The following is a 19,980-nucleotide window of genomic DNA, read 5'->3' on the forward strand; positions in this document are numbered from 1 at the left end:
CATGTCTCCGTAATCCCAACTATATCATAATCATTAATAACTATCTCCACATTTAATTCATCCACCTTATTACGTATACTCCTTGCATTGAGACACAAAGCCTTCAGGCTTGTTTTTACAACTCTCTTACCCCTTATACAATTATGTTGAAAAGTGGCCCTTTTTGATTTTTGCCCTGGATTTGTCTGCCTGCCACTTCTACTTTTCACCTTGCTACCTGTTGCTTCTACCCTCATTTTACACCCCTCTGTCTCTCTGCTCCTGCTCCCATCCCCCTGCCACATTAGTTTAAATCCTCCCCGACAGCACTAGCAAACACTCCCCCTAGGACATTGGTTCCATTCCAGCTCAGGTGCAGACCGTCCTGTTTCTACTGGTCCCACCTCTCCCAGAACTGGTTCCAATGTCCTAAAAATTTGAATCCCTCCCCCTTGCACCATTTTTCAAGCCACGTATTCATCTGAAATATCCTCCTATTCCTACTCTGACTAGCACGTGGCACTGGTAGTAATCCAGAGATTATTACCTTTGAGGTCCTACTTTTAAGTTTATCTCCTAGCTCTCTAAATTCACCTTGTAGGACCTCATCCCGTTTTTACCTAAATCGTTGGTGCCAATGTGCACCACGACAACTGGCTGCTCACCCTCCCCCTCCAGAATGTCCTGCAGCCGCTCAGAGATATCCCTGACCCTTGCACCAGGGAGGCAACATACCATCCTGGAGTCTCGTTTGCGGCCGCAGAAACGCCTATCTATTCCCCTTACAATTGAATCCCCTATCACTATAGCCCTTCCACTCTTTTTCCTCCCCTCTTTTGCCCCAGAGCCACCCACGGTGCCATGAACTTGGCTGCTGCTGCCTTCCCTGATGAGCCATCTCCCCCAACAGTATCCAAAATGGCATATCTGTTTAGGAGGGAGATGACCGCAGGGGACTCCTGCACTACCTGCCTACTGCTACGCTGGCTAGTGGCCACCCGTTTCCTTTCTGTCCGCTTATCTTTTACCTGTGGTGTGGCCAACTCGCTATACGTGCTATCCACGACCTTCTCAGCATCGTGGATGCTCCAGAATGAGTCCAACCGCAGCTCCAACCGTTCAATGCGGTTTGCCAGGAGCTGCAGCTGGACACACTTCCTGCACACGTAGTCATCAGGGACACCGACAATATCCCTGATCTCCCACATGTTGCAGGATGAGCATTCCACGGGGCCAATCTCACCTGACATGTCTTACCCCCAAATTAAATCAAATCCCTCTTAATCCTTTAAACTGTACCTTTACTAAAAAGCACTGTACCTTTAACTCACTGAACCCTTAACTCACTGAACCCTTAACTCACTGAACCCTTAACTCACTGAACCCTTAACTCACTGAACCCTTAACTCACTGAACCCTTAACTCACTGAACCCTTAACTCACTGAACCCTTAACTCACTGAACCCTTAACTCACTGAACCCTTAACTCACTGAACCCTTAACTCACTGAACCCTTAACTCACTGAACCCTTAACTCACTGAACCCTTAACTCACTGAACCCTTAACTCACTGAACCCTTAACTCACTGAACCCTTAACTCACTGAACCCTTAACTCACTGAACCCTTAACTAAAAGTACGAACAAAAAGCAGAAATACAACCCCGGGGTTACGCCCAATCAGCTGCTTCCTCTAGTCCGCTTCCACCAATCAGCGGCTTCCTCCAGACCACTTCTTTTAAAGTGTGTGGGAACGTTTTTATCTCCAACCGCCTCCAACCGCTCCTGGGCCTCTGTGTGAACAAGCCCCGCGATGGGTTTTTAAACCTACCGCCCGGACGTTGCTCCAACCGCTCCTGGGCCTCTGTGTGGACAAGCCCCGCGCTGGGTTTTTAAACCTACTGCCCGGACGTTGCTCCAACCGCCTCCAACCGCTCCTGGGCCTCCTGGTAGCAGCGAGATGAGAGCGTGGCCAGGGTGGTGTGGGTCTTTCATATTAGCTGCCTTCTTGAGGCAGCGCCTCCTGTAGATCCCATGGATGGTGGGAAGGTCAGTCCCTGTGATGGATCGGCCAGTGTCTACCACTCTCTTTGTTCCTGGATGTTTGAGTTGCTGAACCAGGCCATGATGCAACCAGCACTCTACTGTACACTTGCAGATGTTTGATAGAAAATTTGGCAACTTGCCAAATAAATGTCGGGAAGTATGTGTTAAAATTAATAGGATGGAATGCAGACTTGGAAAAGGTGTTGCTGGGCAGTTTCCACTGCTGAACCTGCAAATGTCTGCACAGATACTCCCAGTGAGAACTGCTGTCAAAAGCTCAGCAGGCCAGGCAGTGTCTGCAGAAGCAATGTTTCATCTTGATTCTGATGGGCCATTTTCTGGCACCTACTTGACACTAAGCCACGGTAAAGGCCACCCAAGAGGAATAGACGCGGAATATCCAATGCCTAAATCTGTCTCTAGTGTGACGCAAATAACTCTGGCGTTTGTTGTTTTGGCTACTTGTCGTCAATCTTTCCTTCCAGGCTATTGTGGCAAGCAAAGCCAGCCAGTTCACTGGCTACGCACAGCATGACGCGCAGGAGTTCATGGCGTTTCTGCTTGATGGCCTCCATGAGGACCTTAATAGGATACAGAATAAACCGTACACTGAGACCGTGGATTCCGATGGGCGCCCCGATGAGGTAAGATTGGTACCCCAGGCCTGACACGGTGGCTGGGAACGTTCACTACATCTGTTCCCAACGTTACATGTTGGCCTTTGCGTACAAGCCCATGAACAGTGCCTTCTGTGTATCAGCACCCTGTCCATTCGTTAAACACTCTGTTCCTTGTTCAGTACTGGTCGAGTCGCTGTGTAGTTTTGGCCAGTCTTTTAACAAAGGGGAGCATTCAGATAGCCATAGAGACAGAGCGTCATAGAGCTGTACAGCATGGGAACAGGCCCTTTGGCCCACACTGTCCATGCCAAACAAGTTGGCATATTGGGCTGATCCCATTTGCCTGCGTTTGGCCCGTCGCCCTTGTTATTTGGCAAGGCCTTTCACTTTCTATTAGGAAGAAATTGTCCCTCAGCAGTTTATTTTGTACTGCTCATGCTTTCCCTGTACTGCTTGTCATACAAATAACCTAGAGAGAAGATTAAGTACCAATGATCTCATTTTACTATTGATCACTCTGGTTGAAATAAGGAATTCTATAGCTTCTTTGATCTGCAGTGTTTCCTGTTCCTTCTATTTGTGGCACATAGGTAGTGGCAGAGGAGGCCTGGGAGCGTCACAAGATGAGGAATGACTCCTTTATCGTGGATCTGTTCCAGGGCCAGTACAAGTCCAAGCTGGTGTGTCCCATGTGTTTCAAGGTGAGTGGGTAAATGAGTGCGATGCAGTTGCCCGCTTTATGGACTGTTTTATTCAATGCCTTGTCTATTCAGGTGCTTGTCTAAATATCTCTAAAACATAGTCATTGTATCTGACTCCACCAGTTCCTTTGGCAGCTAGTTCCAGGTATCAACCACTCTCTGATTTAAATATATATATATTTCTCCCATCTCCTTTGTCTTGTCATAAACCCATACCCCCTGAACAAGTCATCATACCTGGCAGCAATGCTTGGAAAATGCTTCAAAGTCATAATCATACAGCACATAAACAAGTCCTTTGGCCCAACTTGCCCTTGCTGACCATGATGCCTATCCACACTAATCCCACCTGCCTGTGTTTGGCCCATATACTTCCTATCCATGTATCTGTCCAAATGTATTTTAAATGGTGTTATTGGACCTGCCTCAACTACCTCCTCTGGCAACTCATTCCATACACCCACCACCGTCTAAGTGGAAAAAGGTGCCCCTCCGATTCCTATTAAATCTTTCCACTTCATCTTAATCCTATGTCCTCTGGTTCTTGATTTCTTTACCCCTGATAAAAGATTCTATACATTCACCCAATCTATTCCCCTCATAATTTAATAGCAAGGGAGAGGGGTTGACAAATTGGGAGTATAAGGATGGAGTTAAAGGGGAAGTTATAGATGGAGTTAAATAGGAAAAGTTGTGAAAGACACCCAAATTAATGGAATGGAAAGTTCAAGAAGGGATAAGAGAGTAAGATCAGGTGAAAACCGGTGTGAGAGGGGAGGTGAATACCGAATTAAAATTGTTATATTTGAATGCGCGAAGTATAAGAAATAAAGTGGATGAGCTTGAGGCTCAGTTAGAAATTGGTAGTTATGATGTTGTGGCAATTACAGAGACATTGCTGCAAGAGGATCAGAGCTTGGAACTGAATATTCAGGGGTATACTTCCTATCGAAAAGATAGCAGGTGGTCAGAGGGGGTGGGGTGTCTCTGTTGGTAAAGAATGAAATTCAGTGCAAAATACTAAACTGCTTGAGTGTTATGGAGAAAGCAATGACCATGACCGGCAGAATGAACTCGGGACATCTTTAACTACTTACCAACCTACCCTAAGTGCCCCCATCGAGATGAATAATTGCTGAATATGTACAAGGACTTAGCAATTTTTTGAGCATTGAGTAAAGTTATATTTTAATTTAAATTATTTGCATTTGTGGAAAGATGTAATTAATGTAACTGAACAGATGTTGCTTCTGTTGTGGATGATGTCATCTTATGAACTGCAGCCACACAGACTTGTTTATTCCTAACATAACACTAGGTGGTGATGTTTAGCTGAAGTTACAGCTTGAAACCCAAATAAGGATGTAGACCTCGTACAAGAAAACTTGCACGTAAGCAATGACTTCTAGTGTCTCGTGCTTCTGAAATAGGACGCAGATCCAGAGAGGTTTACTGCATTTTTAAGATGCGGAGGGTCGTATAGCCACACATGGGCCCTTTGGCCCACCATGTCCATGCCGATCCCACTTGCCCTCATTAGGACCATATCCTTCTATGCCTTGCCCATTTAAGCTTATCTAAATGTCTGTTAAATACAGTGATTACAGTTAAATACAGTGATATCTGATTCCACCTCTTGCAGCGAGCTCCTGATATCAACCACTGCGTGTGTAAAAGAATTTCCCCACAAATTCACTTTAAAACTCCTTCCTTTCACCCCAAACTTGCACTCTTGTTTTTGATGCCTCTGCTATGAACAAAATATTCTATCTACCCTTTGTGATGTCTGTTATAATTTCAGAGTCGTACAAGCAGAAACAGACCCTTCAACCCATCTTGTCTACACCAACCAAGATGCCTAGCTGGGCTAGTCCCATTGACTTGCATTTAACCCATACCCCTCTAACCCTTTGCTGACCATGTGCCTATTCAAATGTTCTTTTAACGTTGCAGTTGTACCTGCCCCTACCACTTGCTCTGGCAGCTCATTCCACATAACCTGCACCCTCTGTGGGAAAACCTGTTCCTCAGATCCCCGTAAAATCTTGCTCCTCTCGCCTTAAGCCGGCACTTTAGTTTTAGACTCTCTTAGCCTGGGAAAAAGGCTAGTCTGCAAGATTAGATCACATTGGATCTAGGATGAGGTAGCCAATTGGATAAAAAGTGGGCTTGAAGGGAGGAGACAGAGAGTGGTAATGGGTTGTTTTTCAAAGTGGAGGCCTGTGACGGGCGATGTGCCACACTTTATTTATATTAATGGATTGAACGTAGTGTGGAGCAGTGTTTGGAACTATGAGGTTGTAGCCATTATTGGTTGAAAGAGGGGCAGGACTGACAGCTCAACATCCAGGGTTCTGATATTTCAGACGTGCTAGCGAGGGAGGTGGGTGAGTTATATTACTAATCGGGGAGAATGTCACACCAGCACTCCGAGGTCATATTGGAGGAGTCGCCCTCTGATGCAATATTGGTAGAGCTAAAAAATAAAAAAATGTTCACTCACTATCTGGAATTAGCAGCTGGAGGTTTTTATATCCCCTCTAGCCTCGGGCAAAGTCCCAGACTGGAGAGCAGCCAAAGTTGTTCCCTTGTTTCAGATGGGAATAATCAGGAAATTAAAGGCGTGAGTTTCACATTATTGATAGATAGGTGTCATGTTCAGCACAGACATTGTGGGCTGAAGGGCCTGCTCCAGTGCTGTACATTTCTACATTTATCAGTCAGTATTACCCTAATCAAGTTCAAACAATCCTTCCCCCAAATGCTTAATATGAGGGAGATTTGGAGCGTGGGCGTGTTGTTGAGACACCATCGCATGCTCTGCTTTTCATGTGAGCTGTAAATGAATAAAACAAGCTCAAATTTTATTGCATGCTGTTACAGCAATCAATTTGCCAAACCAAATGAGTTGCCTTTCAGAGTGGTATCTGTGGTAGTTGGGAAACAAGGCAACAATGATGCCTGGATTAGGGAGTATTAGCTGCAGGGAGAGATTGGAACACCAGAGGTTGAGGGGAGACCTGATAGAAGAAAATACAATTATGAGAGGCGCAGATGGGGTAAACAGAATCTTTCCCCCCAGGTTGAACAAAATCAAAATGTATAGTGCATAGCTTTAAGGTTAGAGGGACAAAATTTGAAGATGTGCAGAGCACGTTTTTTTAACACAGAAGGTGATGGGTGCCTGGAACACACTGCCAAGGGTGGTGTGGAAACAAATACTGTAGTGATATTTAGAAGACTTTTGGATAGGCACATGGATATGTAGGGATTAGAGAGATTATGTGCAGGTAGATAAGATATGGTTTTGGCATTATGTTTGGCCCAGACATTGTGGGACTGTCCTTGTGCTGCACTGTTCTATGTTCTATAATGTTCTACACAGAGCAAGATCCAGTGGGCAACATTGATGGAAACATCCAGGTAATCTGACAATAATTGACGACACCAGGCAGGGAGAATGGACAAGGCATCCATTTCATGCCTCATCAAATAGAACAGCAACTCCAATCGTGCAACACCCTGTGAGTGGTCAGATTGTTGGTCCAGCTCACAAACTAGAATGTTTAAACCAATTTGGAAGCAAAGTATTAAGAATAAGGACAGGGGTATAAACAGAATATTGCTTTATTATCCCATGAGGCTGGGAATCATCTTTGGCCGTGAGCAACTCGTGGGAAACTACTGAGAGCTACAGTCTGAAGGAAGAAGTCAGGGTGATTTGTGTCCTTTATGTGGTGATGAAGATGTGATGGTGGTGCCTGTGAGAGAGGACACAGTATCATTATCTGTCTGTATGTGTCCCTGTGTCTGACTCATTTGTAAGTTTTGTTTTCCAGGTATCGATCACATTTGATCCGTTCCTCTACTTATCGGTCCCACTGCCACAGAAACAGAAGCTGCTGACTGTTTTCTTTTTTGCTAAAGAGCCTCATATAAAACCGATCAAGGTAAGAGCAGTGTTGCTGTGTAGAGCTGGTCAACACAGCTGTGTGGTGTATACAATTACCGTCCCACAGCCGTGGAAGTGAGGGGACTTGCTTTGACATGGCGATACAAGATTGAACAGAGGGACGGTTACATTAGAAAGTAGTTCTTTCAGGCCACTAATCAAATACCAAACATAAATGGATAGCAAAACACGAAAGTGCTGGAGTAACTCAGCAGGTCAGGCATCACCTGTGGAGGGAATGTACAGACGACGTTTCGGGTCGGGATAGTTCAGACTGATGGAGTAGGGAGAGAAAGCTGGAAAAGAGAGGTGGGGGTGAGACAAAGTCTGGTAAGTGATGGGTGGATACAGGTGAGGGGGTGATTTGCAAATGGGTGGAGAATGTGACAAAAGCTAGAGATGTAAAGGTGATTGTAGGTTTTTGGTATTGTCATGTATACTGGGAGAGAGTGAAAAGTGTTTATTTTACTGTTGTTTGTAAAGTGTGACGGCAGAGCAGCAGTTAATGCACAATGACTCCCATGGGCACAGGGCAGTGAGTAGCCCATTTGTGTGCTGTTGATGTTCGAGGCTATAATATCAAATTGATCAGTCTCACTTCTTGGCAATTCTCAGGAGATGCTGGGTCTGTGCCCCAGAGGAGACTTGCAAAGACATGACTGTTATGTTCTGAAACTCAGTTTATACGTCATATGGACAGAAACAGACCCTTTGGCCACTGTATCCGTGCCGACCATCGAGGAGCCATCTACGTGAATTACATTTTCCAGCAGTCTCTACAGTTCTTCCCTTCCTTTGCCATTCAAGTGGCCATCCAGAGACAACTTTAATGTGTGTGTCTCAACACCAACCATTCCTTAGAGCATTTTTCCTCAGATCCTCTCTTAACTTTCCTACCTGTTGCCTTAAATCTGTGCTCTCCGGTTCTCCTCTGCTGTGAGGAAACTGTTTGTGCTGTTCCCCCATCCATGCCCTCAAAACTTTGTATCTCTAAATCCCTTGCCCCCACCCTTGCTGCAAGGATAGCAATTGAACCTCTTCAGTGACGAAACTATACATCTGTGAAAAATCTCTTGAATTTTCGGACTCCATACTGTAACCACAGGCTCCCTCCCTTTTTTGTCCAAACCTGACTAAGCAGATGGGCTGAGATATCTACCACCATTTGTCAAGACTAAATACTTCCACCCCTTTAACATCATCCCATTCAGCCTTGTCTTTATTTGCCAAAATAATTATCAATTTTCTCCATCTGCTAGGTTTTCTTCCTTTACTCTTGGGCCAGTCTTCCAGTTTGCATATGTGCGAGATATTTGATGTCATCCAGACCCTGACGTCTATGTCCTGGGTCACACTACCACAAGAATGTACAGTGACAGTAGGAGTCACCCATTCAGTCCCTCGAAACTTCTATGTCTTGCGTTAGGTTAATGACTGCTCTCTGCCTCAACACCACTTTCTTGCCTAATCACCATAAAGGCTAACTTGCTTTCTGTCCAGTAATCCCAGTCTTGGACTAGAATATGCTAGATGATTCTGGAACCACCCTTCTTTGGGTAGAGAATTTCCCAGCACCCCCTGATTGTAAAACTCTCGCAGCTCTCCACCCTTTTGCTCACCACGTGGCTCTGAGCTCTTACAATTCTGGTCCATTGATTGATCTGCATTCGCTTCAGGGAGAGGTTGGACAAACTTGGATTGATTTATTTGAGGCATCGGAGGCTGAGGGAAGACCCGATAGAAGAATACAAATTTATACGAGGCATATGGTAGACTGTTGGAACCTTTTTTCCCCCAGGGTAGAAATGTCAAAAACTAAAAGGCTTGGCTTTAAGGTGGGAGAGGATTGTAGTTTAAAGGAGATGTGTGGGGCAAGTGTCTTACAAGAGGGTGGTGGGGGCCTGGAACGTGCTGCCGGGGGTGTGATGAAGACAGATACGATAGTGGTGTTTAACAGGCTTTTAGATAGGTATGTGGATATGCAGGTAACGGACTGTTATGGATCACATATGGAGATTAGTTTTAGTTGGCACCATTGTGGGCCTAAGGGCATGTTCTTGTGCCTTGCTGTTGTACTATAATTCCCAGATTTAATCACACCACAATTCAAGATTTCAGCAGCCAGACTACTAATTTCTGTGATTTTGTTCCTAAACATTTCCACCTCGATCTCTCTTTTCTCTTATAAGATGCTCCTCCAAACTTGTTCTCTTTGGACAGGGTCTTGGTTAACCGTCTAAATTCCTTGATGTCAGAAGTTGCTTATGGTCTTGTGATGACCCTCACAATGTTTTTACTGTTAAAGGTGCTGTAAATATATTTTGTTAAAGTGATTGCTCCTTTTCTACCAACAGATCCTGGTGAGTGTGGGCAAGGAGAATGCCAGCGCCACTGACATATTTGATGCAGTTTCCCGGAACATGAAGGTAAAAGCAGGCATGCTTCGACTAGCTGAGGTAAGTCTGCGAAACGCTGCAAAGGAGCAGGCACTGGGAAAGTGGGTTAAACTTAGCACTGACTTTTCTACCTTGGAAATCCACCTTTGTCTATAGGATGCAGAACACAGTGCTGGAGTAATTTGGTGGGTCAGGGAATTGAAAGGCAACGTTTTGGGTCTTGATCCTTATACTTGTTCTGTCAGAATTGTTCTGGAGTCTGCAAATCAGTGTTAAGCTCCGATGTCATTGCTGGGAGCAAAAATATCAGAAAATATTTAAGAATTGTTTCTCTCATTTTATTAAAATACTCTTCTTCATAAACCCTTTGCTGATGAAGTAAAAAACCTTTGCTTTGAATTGGATACGAGGCCGGAGATCATAATCATAATCAGACTTTATTAGCCAAGTATGTTTTGCAACATACGAGGTTACCATACAGTCATATCAATAAAAAGCAACAGAACACACAAAATACATTTTTACATGAACATCCACCACAGTGACTCCTCCACATTCCTCACTGTGATGGAAGGCGAAAATAAAGTTCAATCTCTTCCCTTCTTTGTTCTCCCGCGATCGGGGACCTCGAGCCTTCAGTTGACGGAACGATCTTGACTCCCGTAGCCAGTGGTCGGGCCCACACATCGGGGCAATCAAGCTCCTGCATCGGGGGGGAATCTCAGCTCCCCCGCGCCGAGCGAGTTTACCGCGGGTCGGGGCTGGCGGTAAACCTTCTGCGATTTGGAGCTTTCCGATGTCGGTCTCTACCCGAGACTGCAAGCTCCTTGATGTTGATGTCCGCAGGCCATGGTTGGAGCGTCGATCCCAGGCAAGGAATCGTACGCTCTGATGATAAGTCCACGCCCCGCGGTGAGGCTCAAAGTCGGTCCCGAGCAAGGCCTCCAGCTCCACGACGTTAGGCCGCAGAGCGACCGGAGATACGATCCGGAAAACAATCGCATCTCCGGCTAGATCGTGACAGAACTCCTGAGAAATGTTCCCAGAATTTTTAAAAATCCCTTCTGTGAATTGGGCTGAATTTCCAAAATAAATTAATTGAAAGTCCCCAAACAAGATAGTCCTTTGTTTACAACAGGATTCCCAGCCTCGCTACATGTTTTCCTGCGCATATAGAGGGCAAATTTAGCTGGTGTTTCTGATCCTGAATATTGATGAACAATTTCAGCTTGCAAAATGTGCACTTCCGATTGACACTGAGAAGGTAGTTGGTTCTGGGAATGAAATCTCCGGGATTAATTAACCTGCCAACAGTCTGTCTTAATATAGTAACTGTGGGCACTACTGCCCTTCACCTGCCCTGGAGTTCAGTCAGATCATTGCTGTTCTGTGATCTATCTATCTCCAGCTGCATTAATGCAGAGAAACTTTACAACATGATGGTAGCCTTTCTGTATTAGGTCTACAGCTTTGTCGACCACAGCTCTTTAAATACACAATTAACTATATTTTAAATGATATGAGTGGGTCTGCCACTTCCTACCTTTCAGTCAGTGACTTCTTGGCTCCCACCACACTCTGCATGAAACCTGAATACTTTAGATTTTTACTTCCTGTTAAGATAAACGAGTCCCGTCTGAAGATCTCTTGTGATTTTATGTGCCCAATTACATCTCCTATCAGCTTCCCTTGTTCCTGAAAGAGAAACTGCAGCTCATCCAGTCTCTGACTCAAATTTTCCTTTCAGGTCGACAACTGTCCATGTAATTGCTTCTTTCCTGTTAGTAACCAGCCTATACATGCTACTTGAGCCAACAACTGATGTATCCTGTTCCAGCATAACCTCCCTGCCCTTGCAGTTTGTGCTTTGGCTAAGTAAAGAAATACCTTTATAACCATCTTCACTTTACTTTAGAGATACAGTACGGAAACAGGCTCTTCGGCCCACCGAGTCTACGTCTACCAGCAATCATCCCGTACACTAGCACTATCCTACACTAGGGACAATTTACAATTCTACCGAAGCCAATTAACCTACAAACTTGTACGTCTTTGGAGTGTGGGAGTGTGGACCTGGAGGGCACAGGGAGAACATACAAACTCCACTCAGACAGCACCCGCAGTCAGGATCAAACCAGGATCTCTTGCTGTAAGGCAGCAATTCTACCGCTGCACCACCATGTCGCATTGACCGGAGCTGGATGGACCTGTGGACGTTCTACACTTTTAATTACAGTTAAATAATGAATTCTGCCGCAGCTAAAATGTGCTTGAATCTGACTGTCCACAGGACCATCTCTTCCACTACCTGTCCAATTCCTAGGACCAAATCAAAAATTTCATGAAACAACTCCAATATATTAAAGTGGTTTAACAACTTAATGTTTTGTCTATTGCTGATCCACTGATAAGAAGATTCTCAGAGCTGCAGTCTGAGAAGGTGTATGTTTCTCTGCTGGTGACTGGCTCTCATGTTTGTTCGACTTTGTTTCTCCTGTAGGTTGTGAGAAACAGATTCCATCGGCTATTTTTGGCGTCACAGTCCTTGGATACCGTTTCCCCTAGCGATACACTCTTCTGCTTTGAGGTCCATTCTCAAGACCTCACAAAAGAGAGAGTGGTCGAATTGCAAGTACAACAGGTATGTCGCCAATTATTGTTGTTTCTGAACTGTCTTTGGTTGCCTGCTTTCTGGTGGGGTGGCAGTAGGGGTTGCCTTAGCCTTGAGGCAGGGAGAGGTCCTTTACAATGAGACATAAAGAACTGCAGATGCTGGTTTACAAAAAAAGACAAAGTGCCAGAGTAACTCAGCAGGTCAGATAGCATATCTGGAGAATATGGATAGGTGATGTTTCGAGTCAAACTGAAGGAGGGTCCTGACCTGAAACGTCATCTTTCCATGTACTCCAGAGATGTTGCCTCCTGTATCTGCTGAGATACTCCAGCCCTTCTCTTACATGTCAGGAGGAGCTACAGGCATGTTGGGGGATGGAAGGGATTTAACACTTCTCAGGGTTTACTGTTGGCTTGTTTTTGCTACATTTGTTTGCCCCTCATATCTCTGGCATGGAACTGTTGCCCAATGGATGTTCTATATATAGGAGATCAGTAGAGGAGTCTTTATTGTGATGGACTGGATTCCGCACTTTGGGGAAAATTAAATGTCACTGTGATCCATTTATCTAATATTTCAGCCTTGTTATCAGTCCTAACTCCTCATAACAAGAGGAGTTGAGTATAGGAACAAAGAGGTCCTTCTGCAGTTGTACAGGGCCCTAGTGAGACCGCACCTGGAGTACTATGCAGTTTTGGTCTCCAAATTTGAGGAAGGATATTCTTGCTATTGAGGGTGTGCCGCGTAGGTTTACAAAGTTAATTCCCGGAATGGCGGGACTATCATATGTTGAAAGACTGGAGCGACTAGGCTTGTATACACTGGAATTTAGAAGGATGAGAGGAGATCTTATCGAAACGTATAAGATTATTAAGGGATTGGACACGTTAGAGGCAGGAAACATGTTCCCAATGTTGGGGGAGTCTAGAACAAGGGGCCACAGTTTAAGAATAAGGGGTAGGCCATTTAGAACTGAGATGAGAACTGAGGCGGCACGGTGGCGCAGCGGTAGAGTTGCTGCTTTACAGCGAATGCAGCGCCGGAGACTCAGGTTCAATCCTGACTACGGGTGCTGCACTGTAAGGAGTTTGTACGTTCTCCCCGTGACCTGCGTGGGTTTTCTCCGAGATCTTCGGTTTCCTCCCACACTCCAAAGACGTACAGGTATGTAGGTTAATTGGCTGGGTAAATGTAAAAATTGTCCCTAGTGGTGTAGGATAGTGTTAATGTGCGGGGATCGCTGGGCGGCATGGACTTGGTGGGCCGAAAAGGCCTGTTTCCGGCTGTATATATATGATGATATGATATGGTATGAGGAAAAACTTGTTCAGTCAGAGACTTGTGAATCTGTGGAATTCTCTGCCTCAGAAGGCAGTGGAGGCCAATTCTCTGAATGCATTCAAGAGAGAGCTAGATAGAGCTCTTAAGGATAGCGGAGTCAGGGGGTATGGGGAGAAGGCAGGAACGGGGTACTGATTGAGAATGATCAGCCATGATCACATTGAATGGCGGTGCTGGCTCGAAGGGCCGAATAGCCTCCTCCTGCACCTATTGTCTAAAGTAAGAATTTTAAAGCAATTTACCCAGTTGCTGAATTATTTCTGAACTCAAACAATGCTGGAAAGACTTAGCAAGTCAGACAGCAACAGCGGAAAGAGAAATGGTTAACTTTTCAGTTTTGGAGACCCTTCTTCATAATGGAAAAAGGGAGAAAAAAGATTGTTTCAGTGGCAGAGACTGTGGAAGAGCGAAATGGTTAGATCAAAGGTCTGTCTGTAATAGGACGAAGTGAAGATAGACAAAAAAAAGCTGGAATAACCCAGCGGGACAGGCAGCATCTCTGGAGAGAAGGAATGGGTGACGTTTTCAAACTGAGTCTGAAGAAGGGTCTCGACCAAAAACGTTCCTTCCTACACATAGGATGAAGTGAAGCAAACATTGAATGGGCAGCTAACTCAACGGGTCAGGCAGCATCTCTGGAGGACATGGATAGGTGACGTTTTTGTTGGAGTTTGGAGGGCTGGGTCAAGAGTGTTTAATTGACATAGGTACTGAAAGCGGAGCCATTAAATTCTTACTATGGGCCGAATGCTGGCAAATGGGACTAGCTGAGTATATCAACCCGGTTGGCATGGAGAGGGTGGGCCAAGGGACCTATTTCCATGCCATATAGCTTTATAACTGACTAAGAGAGGAATGGCAACACAAATGGGACATCCCTGATACAAATAAAGACAGGAAATTGTTTGACGTTGGAGAATTCAAGTTTGAGTCTGAATCTTGTGTTTCTGAGGTGCACTGCAGTTTCTGTGGAATAAGCTCATGCACTTCTGTGTGTGCTTTCTGTTCCTGCCCTAGCACCATATTGAGTTCTGTTACAGTTAGTTAACCAGTTGCCACTGGGGTGAGGCCATATAATTGGCCATGTTTGGTGATTGCAGTATGAAATATATTTCTGAATCTTGTTTGGAAAGGAATCGAACGCACTGGCTGGGCTGGAGGTTGCTAACTATGCTACCTGCACCTCGCGTGTATCTGGCTTTTCCAGCTGCATCACAAGTAATTTGCTGCTTCTTTGCCTGCAGCGGTTGGTGATTCCCAACATCTCGATCAATAAGTGTGCTGCCTGCCAGAAGCCCCAGCAGCCCGACGAGAAGCTGCGGCGTTGTACCAGTTGTTACCGAGTCGCCTACTGCAACCAGTGAGTCAGCCCTTCCTTTCCGTGCACCTTGTGTAATGTCTTCTGGCTGTTCCATTTGAGAACAGTGTGAAGTGATAAATCTGTGGGCTGAATTGCTAACAGCCTGCAGTGGCACAGCAAAAGGCTGTTTAAACTCTCTTGCTTGTTGCACTGAGATCATGGCTGAACTGTGATGTAATTTAGTAGCTATCAGTATTTGTTTATTATTGTCACGTGTACCGATATGAAGTGAAAAGCTTTTGTTTGCGTGCTATTTCAGTCAAATAATACATTACATGAATACAATCAATCCATTCATAAGTACAACAGGTAAGGCAAAGAGAAAAATACCAGAGTGCAAAATATAGTGTTACAGAGTTATAGCGTTACGGAGCCAGAGAAAATGTCCAAGGTCCACAATGAGCTGGGTTGTGAGATCAGAACCGCACCCTAGCTTATGGGAGTTCAGTAGTCGAATAACGGCGGAGAAGAAACTTTTCTTGAGTCTGGTGGTACGTGTTTTTAAACGTTTCTAACTTCTGCCCGACGGGAGAGGGGAGAAGAGGAAATATCCAGGGTGTAAGTGGTCCTTGATGATGTTGGCTGCTTTCCTGTGACAGTGTAAAGTCAGAATGGGGTTAGTGGTGGGGAGGATGGCTCGTGTAATAAACCTACCTTTCCCCATTTCCCTCAAAGCCTTGCAGGTATTACATTTTTGCCCAGCCAATGTTAACAATTAACTGTTACCATTTCTGATTAAGAATTCTGAATTTCTACCATCACCTATGCACAAACTTATTCCAATCTTCCTTGAAAGCCCCAGTTCCAAGGTTCAAACTTTGCCCTTACTTGCAGAAAATCTTACTTGCAATAGCATCATAGGCACATGGACTCAGACACACATAGAAACACAAGTTATACATAAATCATAGAAAACAGTGGAAAACAAAGTGCAAAACAAGACATTGGTGCAAAAAACTATTTGAATGTAAATCCGCGGTAGTGCAAGATGTGGTCCATAGAAACATAGAAAATAGGTGCAGGAGGAGGCCATTCGGCCCTTCGAGCCAGTACCGCCATTAATTATGATCATGGCTGATCATCCACAATCAATAACCCGTGCCTGCCTTCTCCCCACATCCCTTGATTCCACTAGCCCCCAGAGCTCTATCTAACTCTCTCTTAATTCACCGTAATTCACCGACAGGACTTCAAGATCAGCCTCATCTCCATCTCATCTGCTCCTTCATTTGAACACCTGGCTTTCAAACTCTCTGGCCACACACAATTAGTCATGGCAGTTGTCTACCGCCCTCCCAAACCACACCCATCATTCCTTTCTGACTTCTCTGACTTTCTGACCCAGTTCTGTTCTCTCTCCCCCTCAATCCTCCTCCTCGATGATTTCAACATCCATATGGACTCCACTGACTCCACAATAACCGCTGACTTCACTGAAATACTCAACTGCTTTAACCTCACTCAACACGTCAATTTTCCCACCCATAACCGTGGGCACATTCTGGACCTTGTCTGCTCCACTGGACTAAATCTACATCACCTCTCTGGCTCCGACCCCACCCTCTCTGATCACTTAGCCATCACCATGTCTGTCAACATTCCCACCCCAGCTCCAAGGCAAAAACGCAAAATCAACTTCCGTAAGCTGAACTCTGTTTCACCAACCTCGCTCTCATCCTCCCTCTCTGAAATAATGTCCGCCTCTCCCTTCGTTGACCTCCACAGCCCCTCTGACCTCACTGACCTCACTGACTACTACAACCACACTCTCTCCTCCTGCCTCGACCAGCTTGCACCTATAAAAACCAAAACAGTTTCCTTCACCCACTCTGCTCCCTGGTTTACCCCCGAACTCCGCATGATGAAAACTCATGCCCGCCAACTTGAAAGACTCCGCAACAAAACAGGTCTCACAATTTTCTCCCAAGCCTACAAAGACCACCTGCAGCACTACAAAGATGCCCTCACCCGTGCCCACTCCACCTACTACTCTCAAATAATTCACTCTGGCTCCGGAAACCCAAAAACACTCTTCTCTACAATAAACAAACTCCTCAGCCCCCTGGACACCATCTCCCAATCATTCACAGTTGACAAATGCACCACTTTCCTTTCATTCTTCCAAAGCAAAATAGACAGCATCTACAGCACCTTAACCACCAACGCACCTGCTCCCCCTCAAACCACCTGCCCCCCCTTATCCTGTCAACCCCTGCCTCAGTTCTCCCCAGTCTCCACCACCGACCTCTCTGACCTCTTCACAGGAATAAAAACTGCCACCTGCTCTCTGGACCCCATCCCCTCCAGCTTTGTCAAGGCCTGCCTTCCTGCTCTCTCTCCACTTATCACTGCAACACTAAACTCCTCCCTGTCCACTGGCATCGTCCCGCCATCCCTCAAAATCGCTGCTGTCACCCCCATTCTGAAAAAACCTGGTCTCAACCCTGACACCCCAAACAACTTCAGACCAATCTCCAACCTACCCTTTCTGTCCAAAGTTTTGGAACGTGCTGTAGCTTCCCAACTCAAATACCACCTCTCTACCAATAACCTGTATGAAACTTTCCAATCCGGATTCCGCTCCAAACACTGTACTGAAACTGCGCTCCTCAAAATCACAAACGACCTTTTCCTCCCCTCCGACGCTGGCAACCTCAACATCCTCATCCTACTCGACCTCAGCGCCGCCTTTGACACCATAAATCACTCCATTCTCCTCACCCGACTTGAAACCTCCTTTAACATCACCGGCACAGCCCTATCCTGGTTCAAATCTTACCTCTCTGACAGGCACCAGTTCATCTCCATTAACAACTGTAAATCCCCCACCGCTCCCCTCCCCCAAGGTGTCCCCCAAGGCTCAGTCCTTGGCCCCCTCCTCTTCATCCTCTACCTGTTCCCCCTTGGTCAATTAATCCGCCGTCATGGTCTCAACTTCCACTGCTTCGCCGATGATATCCAGCTCCTCATCTCCACCAAGTCAATCTCCACCACCACACACTCTACACTGACAAACTGCATCACTGAAATAAAATCTTGGCTTCAATCAAATTTCCTCAAACTCAACTGCAACAAATCTGAAATCATCATCATTGGTCCAAAAACGCTCACCAAATCCACCCAAAACTTCATCCTCAACATTGATGGTCTCCCAGTATCCACCTCCCCTCACATCCGGAATCTTGGAATCATCTTTGATCAAACCCTCTCCTTCGACAAACACATCAAACACATCACAAAGACAGCCTTTTTCCACCTCAAAAACATTGCCCGTCTCCGTCCATCCCTCCTCCACAACTGCAGAAACCCTCATCCACGCCTTCATCACCTCCCGTCTGGACTACTGCAACAGCATCCTCTATGGCGCACCTTCAAAAATCATCAGTAAACTTCAATACATTCGAAACTCCGCTGCCCGTCTACTCACCCACACCCCGATCCGTGACCATATCACCCCCGTCCTTTACAAACTCCACTGGCTCCCCATCCCCCAGAGAATCCAGTACAAAATCCTCCTCATGACCTACAAAGCCCTCCATAACCTGGCCCCATCCTACCTGACTGACCTCCTCCACAGGCACACTCCCACCTGCACCCTCCGCTCTGCTGCTGCCAATCTCCTATCCCCCCCCCCCTCCGGACCAAACTCAGATCCTGGGGGGACAGGGCTTTCTCCATCGCTGCTCCCACCCTATGGAACTCACTACCCCAAACCGTCAGAGACTCCTCACTCACCACATTCAAAACATCACTGAAGTACCTGTTCAGTACTGCCTTCAACCACTGAAGGTCACCTCACCTTCTGTCTCCTTTCGCTGTTCGTTTACTTATTTATCTATTTATTCACTTCCCTATGTTTTTTAAATCCCTGTAAAGCGTCTTTGAGTGTATGAAAAGCGCTATATAAATGTAATGCATTATTATTATTATTATTAAATCCATCCAGTGATTTGGCCTCCATTGCCCTCTGTGGCAGAGAATTCCACAAATTCACAACTCTCTGGGTGAAAAAGTTCCTTCTCATCTCAGTTTTAAATGGCCTCCCCTTTATTCTAAGACTGTGTGTGGCCCCTGGTTCTGGACTTGCCCAACATTGGTAACATTTTTCCTGCATCTAGCTTGTCCAGTCCTTTTATAATTTTATATGTCTCTATAAGATTCCCTCTCATCCATCTAAACTCCAGTGAATACAAGCCTAGTCTATTCAATCTTTCCTCCAATGTCAGTCCCGCCATCCCAGGGATCAATCTCGTGAACCTACACTGCACTGTCTCAATTACAAAGATGTCCTTCCTCAAATTAGGAGACCAAAACTGTACACAATACTCCAGATGTGGTCTTACCAGGGCCCTATACAACTGATGTCCGTGATGTTCCATTGCTGAAGTAAGATTAGGGTTATGCAGGTTGATTGAGAACCTAGTAAGGCTGTTCCTCTTATGGTTGTGACCCACTTCTCCCAACTAATTGTGGTGGAGGCAAGTCCTCTCGGGGAAAGCGGTAGGTGTTTTATGAGCTCTTGCCATCCATGTGGTATTGAAGACCAGCCTAACCCATGGGCAAAGAAGATTCTATCGCCTCACATTTCTGAGCTGGGGTTGTCTGTACTTGCAGGTTTTGAGCCTTGCACCCTCTGACTTGTGAATGCGAGTGGTTCCCACTGAGCCAAAGGTTTACTGTTGCTGGACAAGAACCATGTTTATTTTTGAATCCACTAAATTGCTACTAACGAATTATACCATAAGGGAAGCCGTATATGTATTAACTCTTTCAAAGGGCTGTACTATTCAACTCTCACAGCCTGGGTTCCCCCCTGGTGCTCTTGTTCCCAACCACTTCCCCAAAATGTGCTGGTAGTTGGGTTAATTGCCATCAATTTGACCCCAGTGTGTAGGTGAATGGTAGAATCAGGGGAAATTGATGGGAATGTGGGAGGAATAGGTTACAGACAAAATTGGTGGTGAGATGGCTT

General features: G+C 45.6%; 1 protein-coding gene across 6 annotated transcripts in view; it reads left to right on the forward strand.

Annotated features, from left to right (window-relative positions):
• usp19 (ubiquitin specific peptidase 19) overlaps window positions 1-19,980 on the forward strand; it is a 109,028-nt gene that overhangs the window by 53,824 nt on the left and 35,224 nt on the right. For all 6 annotated transcript variants that reach the window (XM_078414287.1, XM_078414282.1, XM_078414286.1 and 3 more), the window contains 6 exons: window positions 2,510-2,668; window positions 3,235-3,345; window positions 7,185-7,295; window positions 9,652-9,753; window positions 12,194-12,334; window positions 14,893-15,008. In XM_078414287.1, coding sequence (XP_078270413.1) covers window positions 2,510-2,668; window positions 3,235-3,345; window positions 7,185-7,295; window positions 9,652-9,753; window positions 12,194-12,334; window positions 14,893-15,008 — 740 coding nt within the window. The remainder of the gene's footprint in view (window positions 1-2,509; window positions 2,669-3,234; window positions 3,346-7,184; window positions 7,296-9,651; window positions 9,754-12,193; window positions 12,335-14,892; window positions 15,009-19,980) is intronic.

The sequence above is a fragment of the Rhinoraja longicauda genome, chromosome 17 (assembly GCF_053455715.1).
Source record: "Rhinoraja longicauda isolate Sanriku21f chromosome 17, sRhiLon1.1, whole genome shotgun sequence".
Classification (NCBI taxonomy): Eukaryota; Metazoa; Chordata; class Chondrichthyes; order Rajiformes; family Arhynchobatidae; genus Rhinoraja; species Rhinoraja longicauda.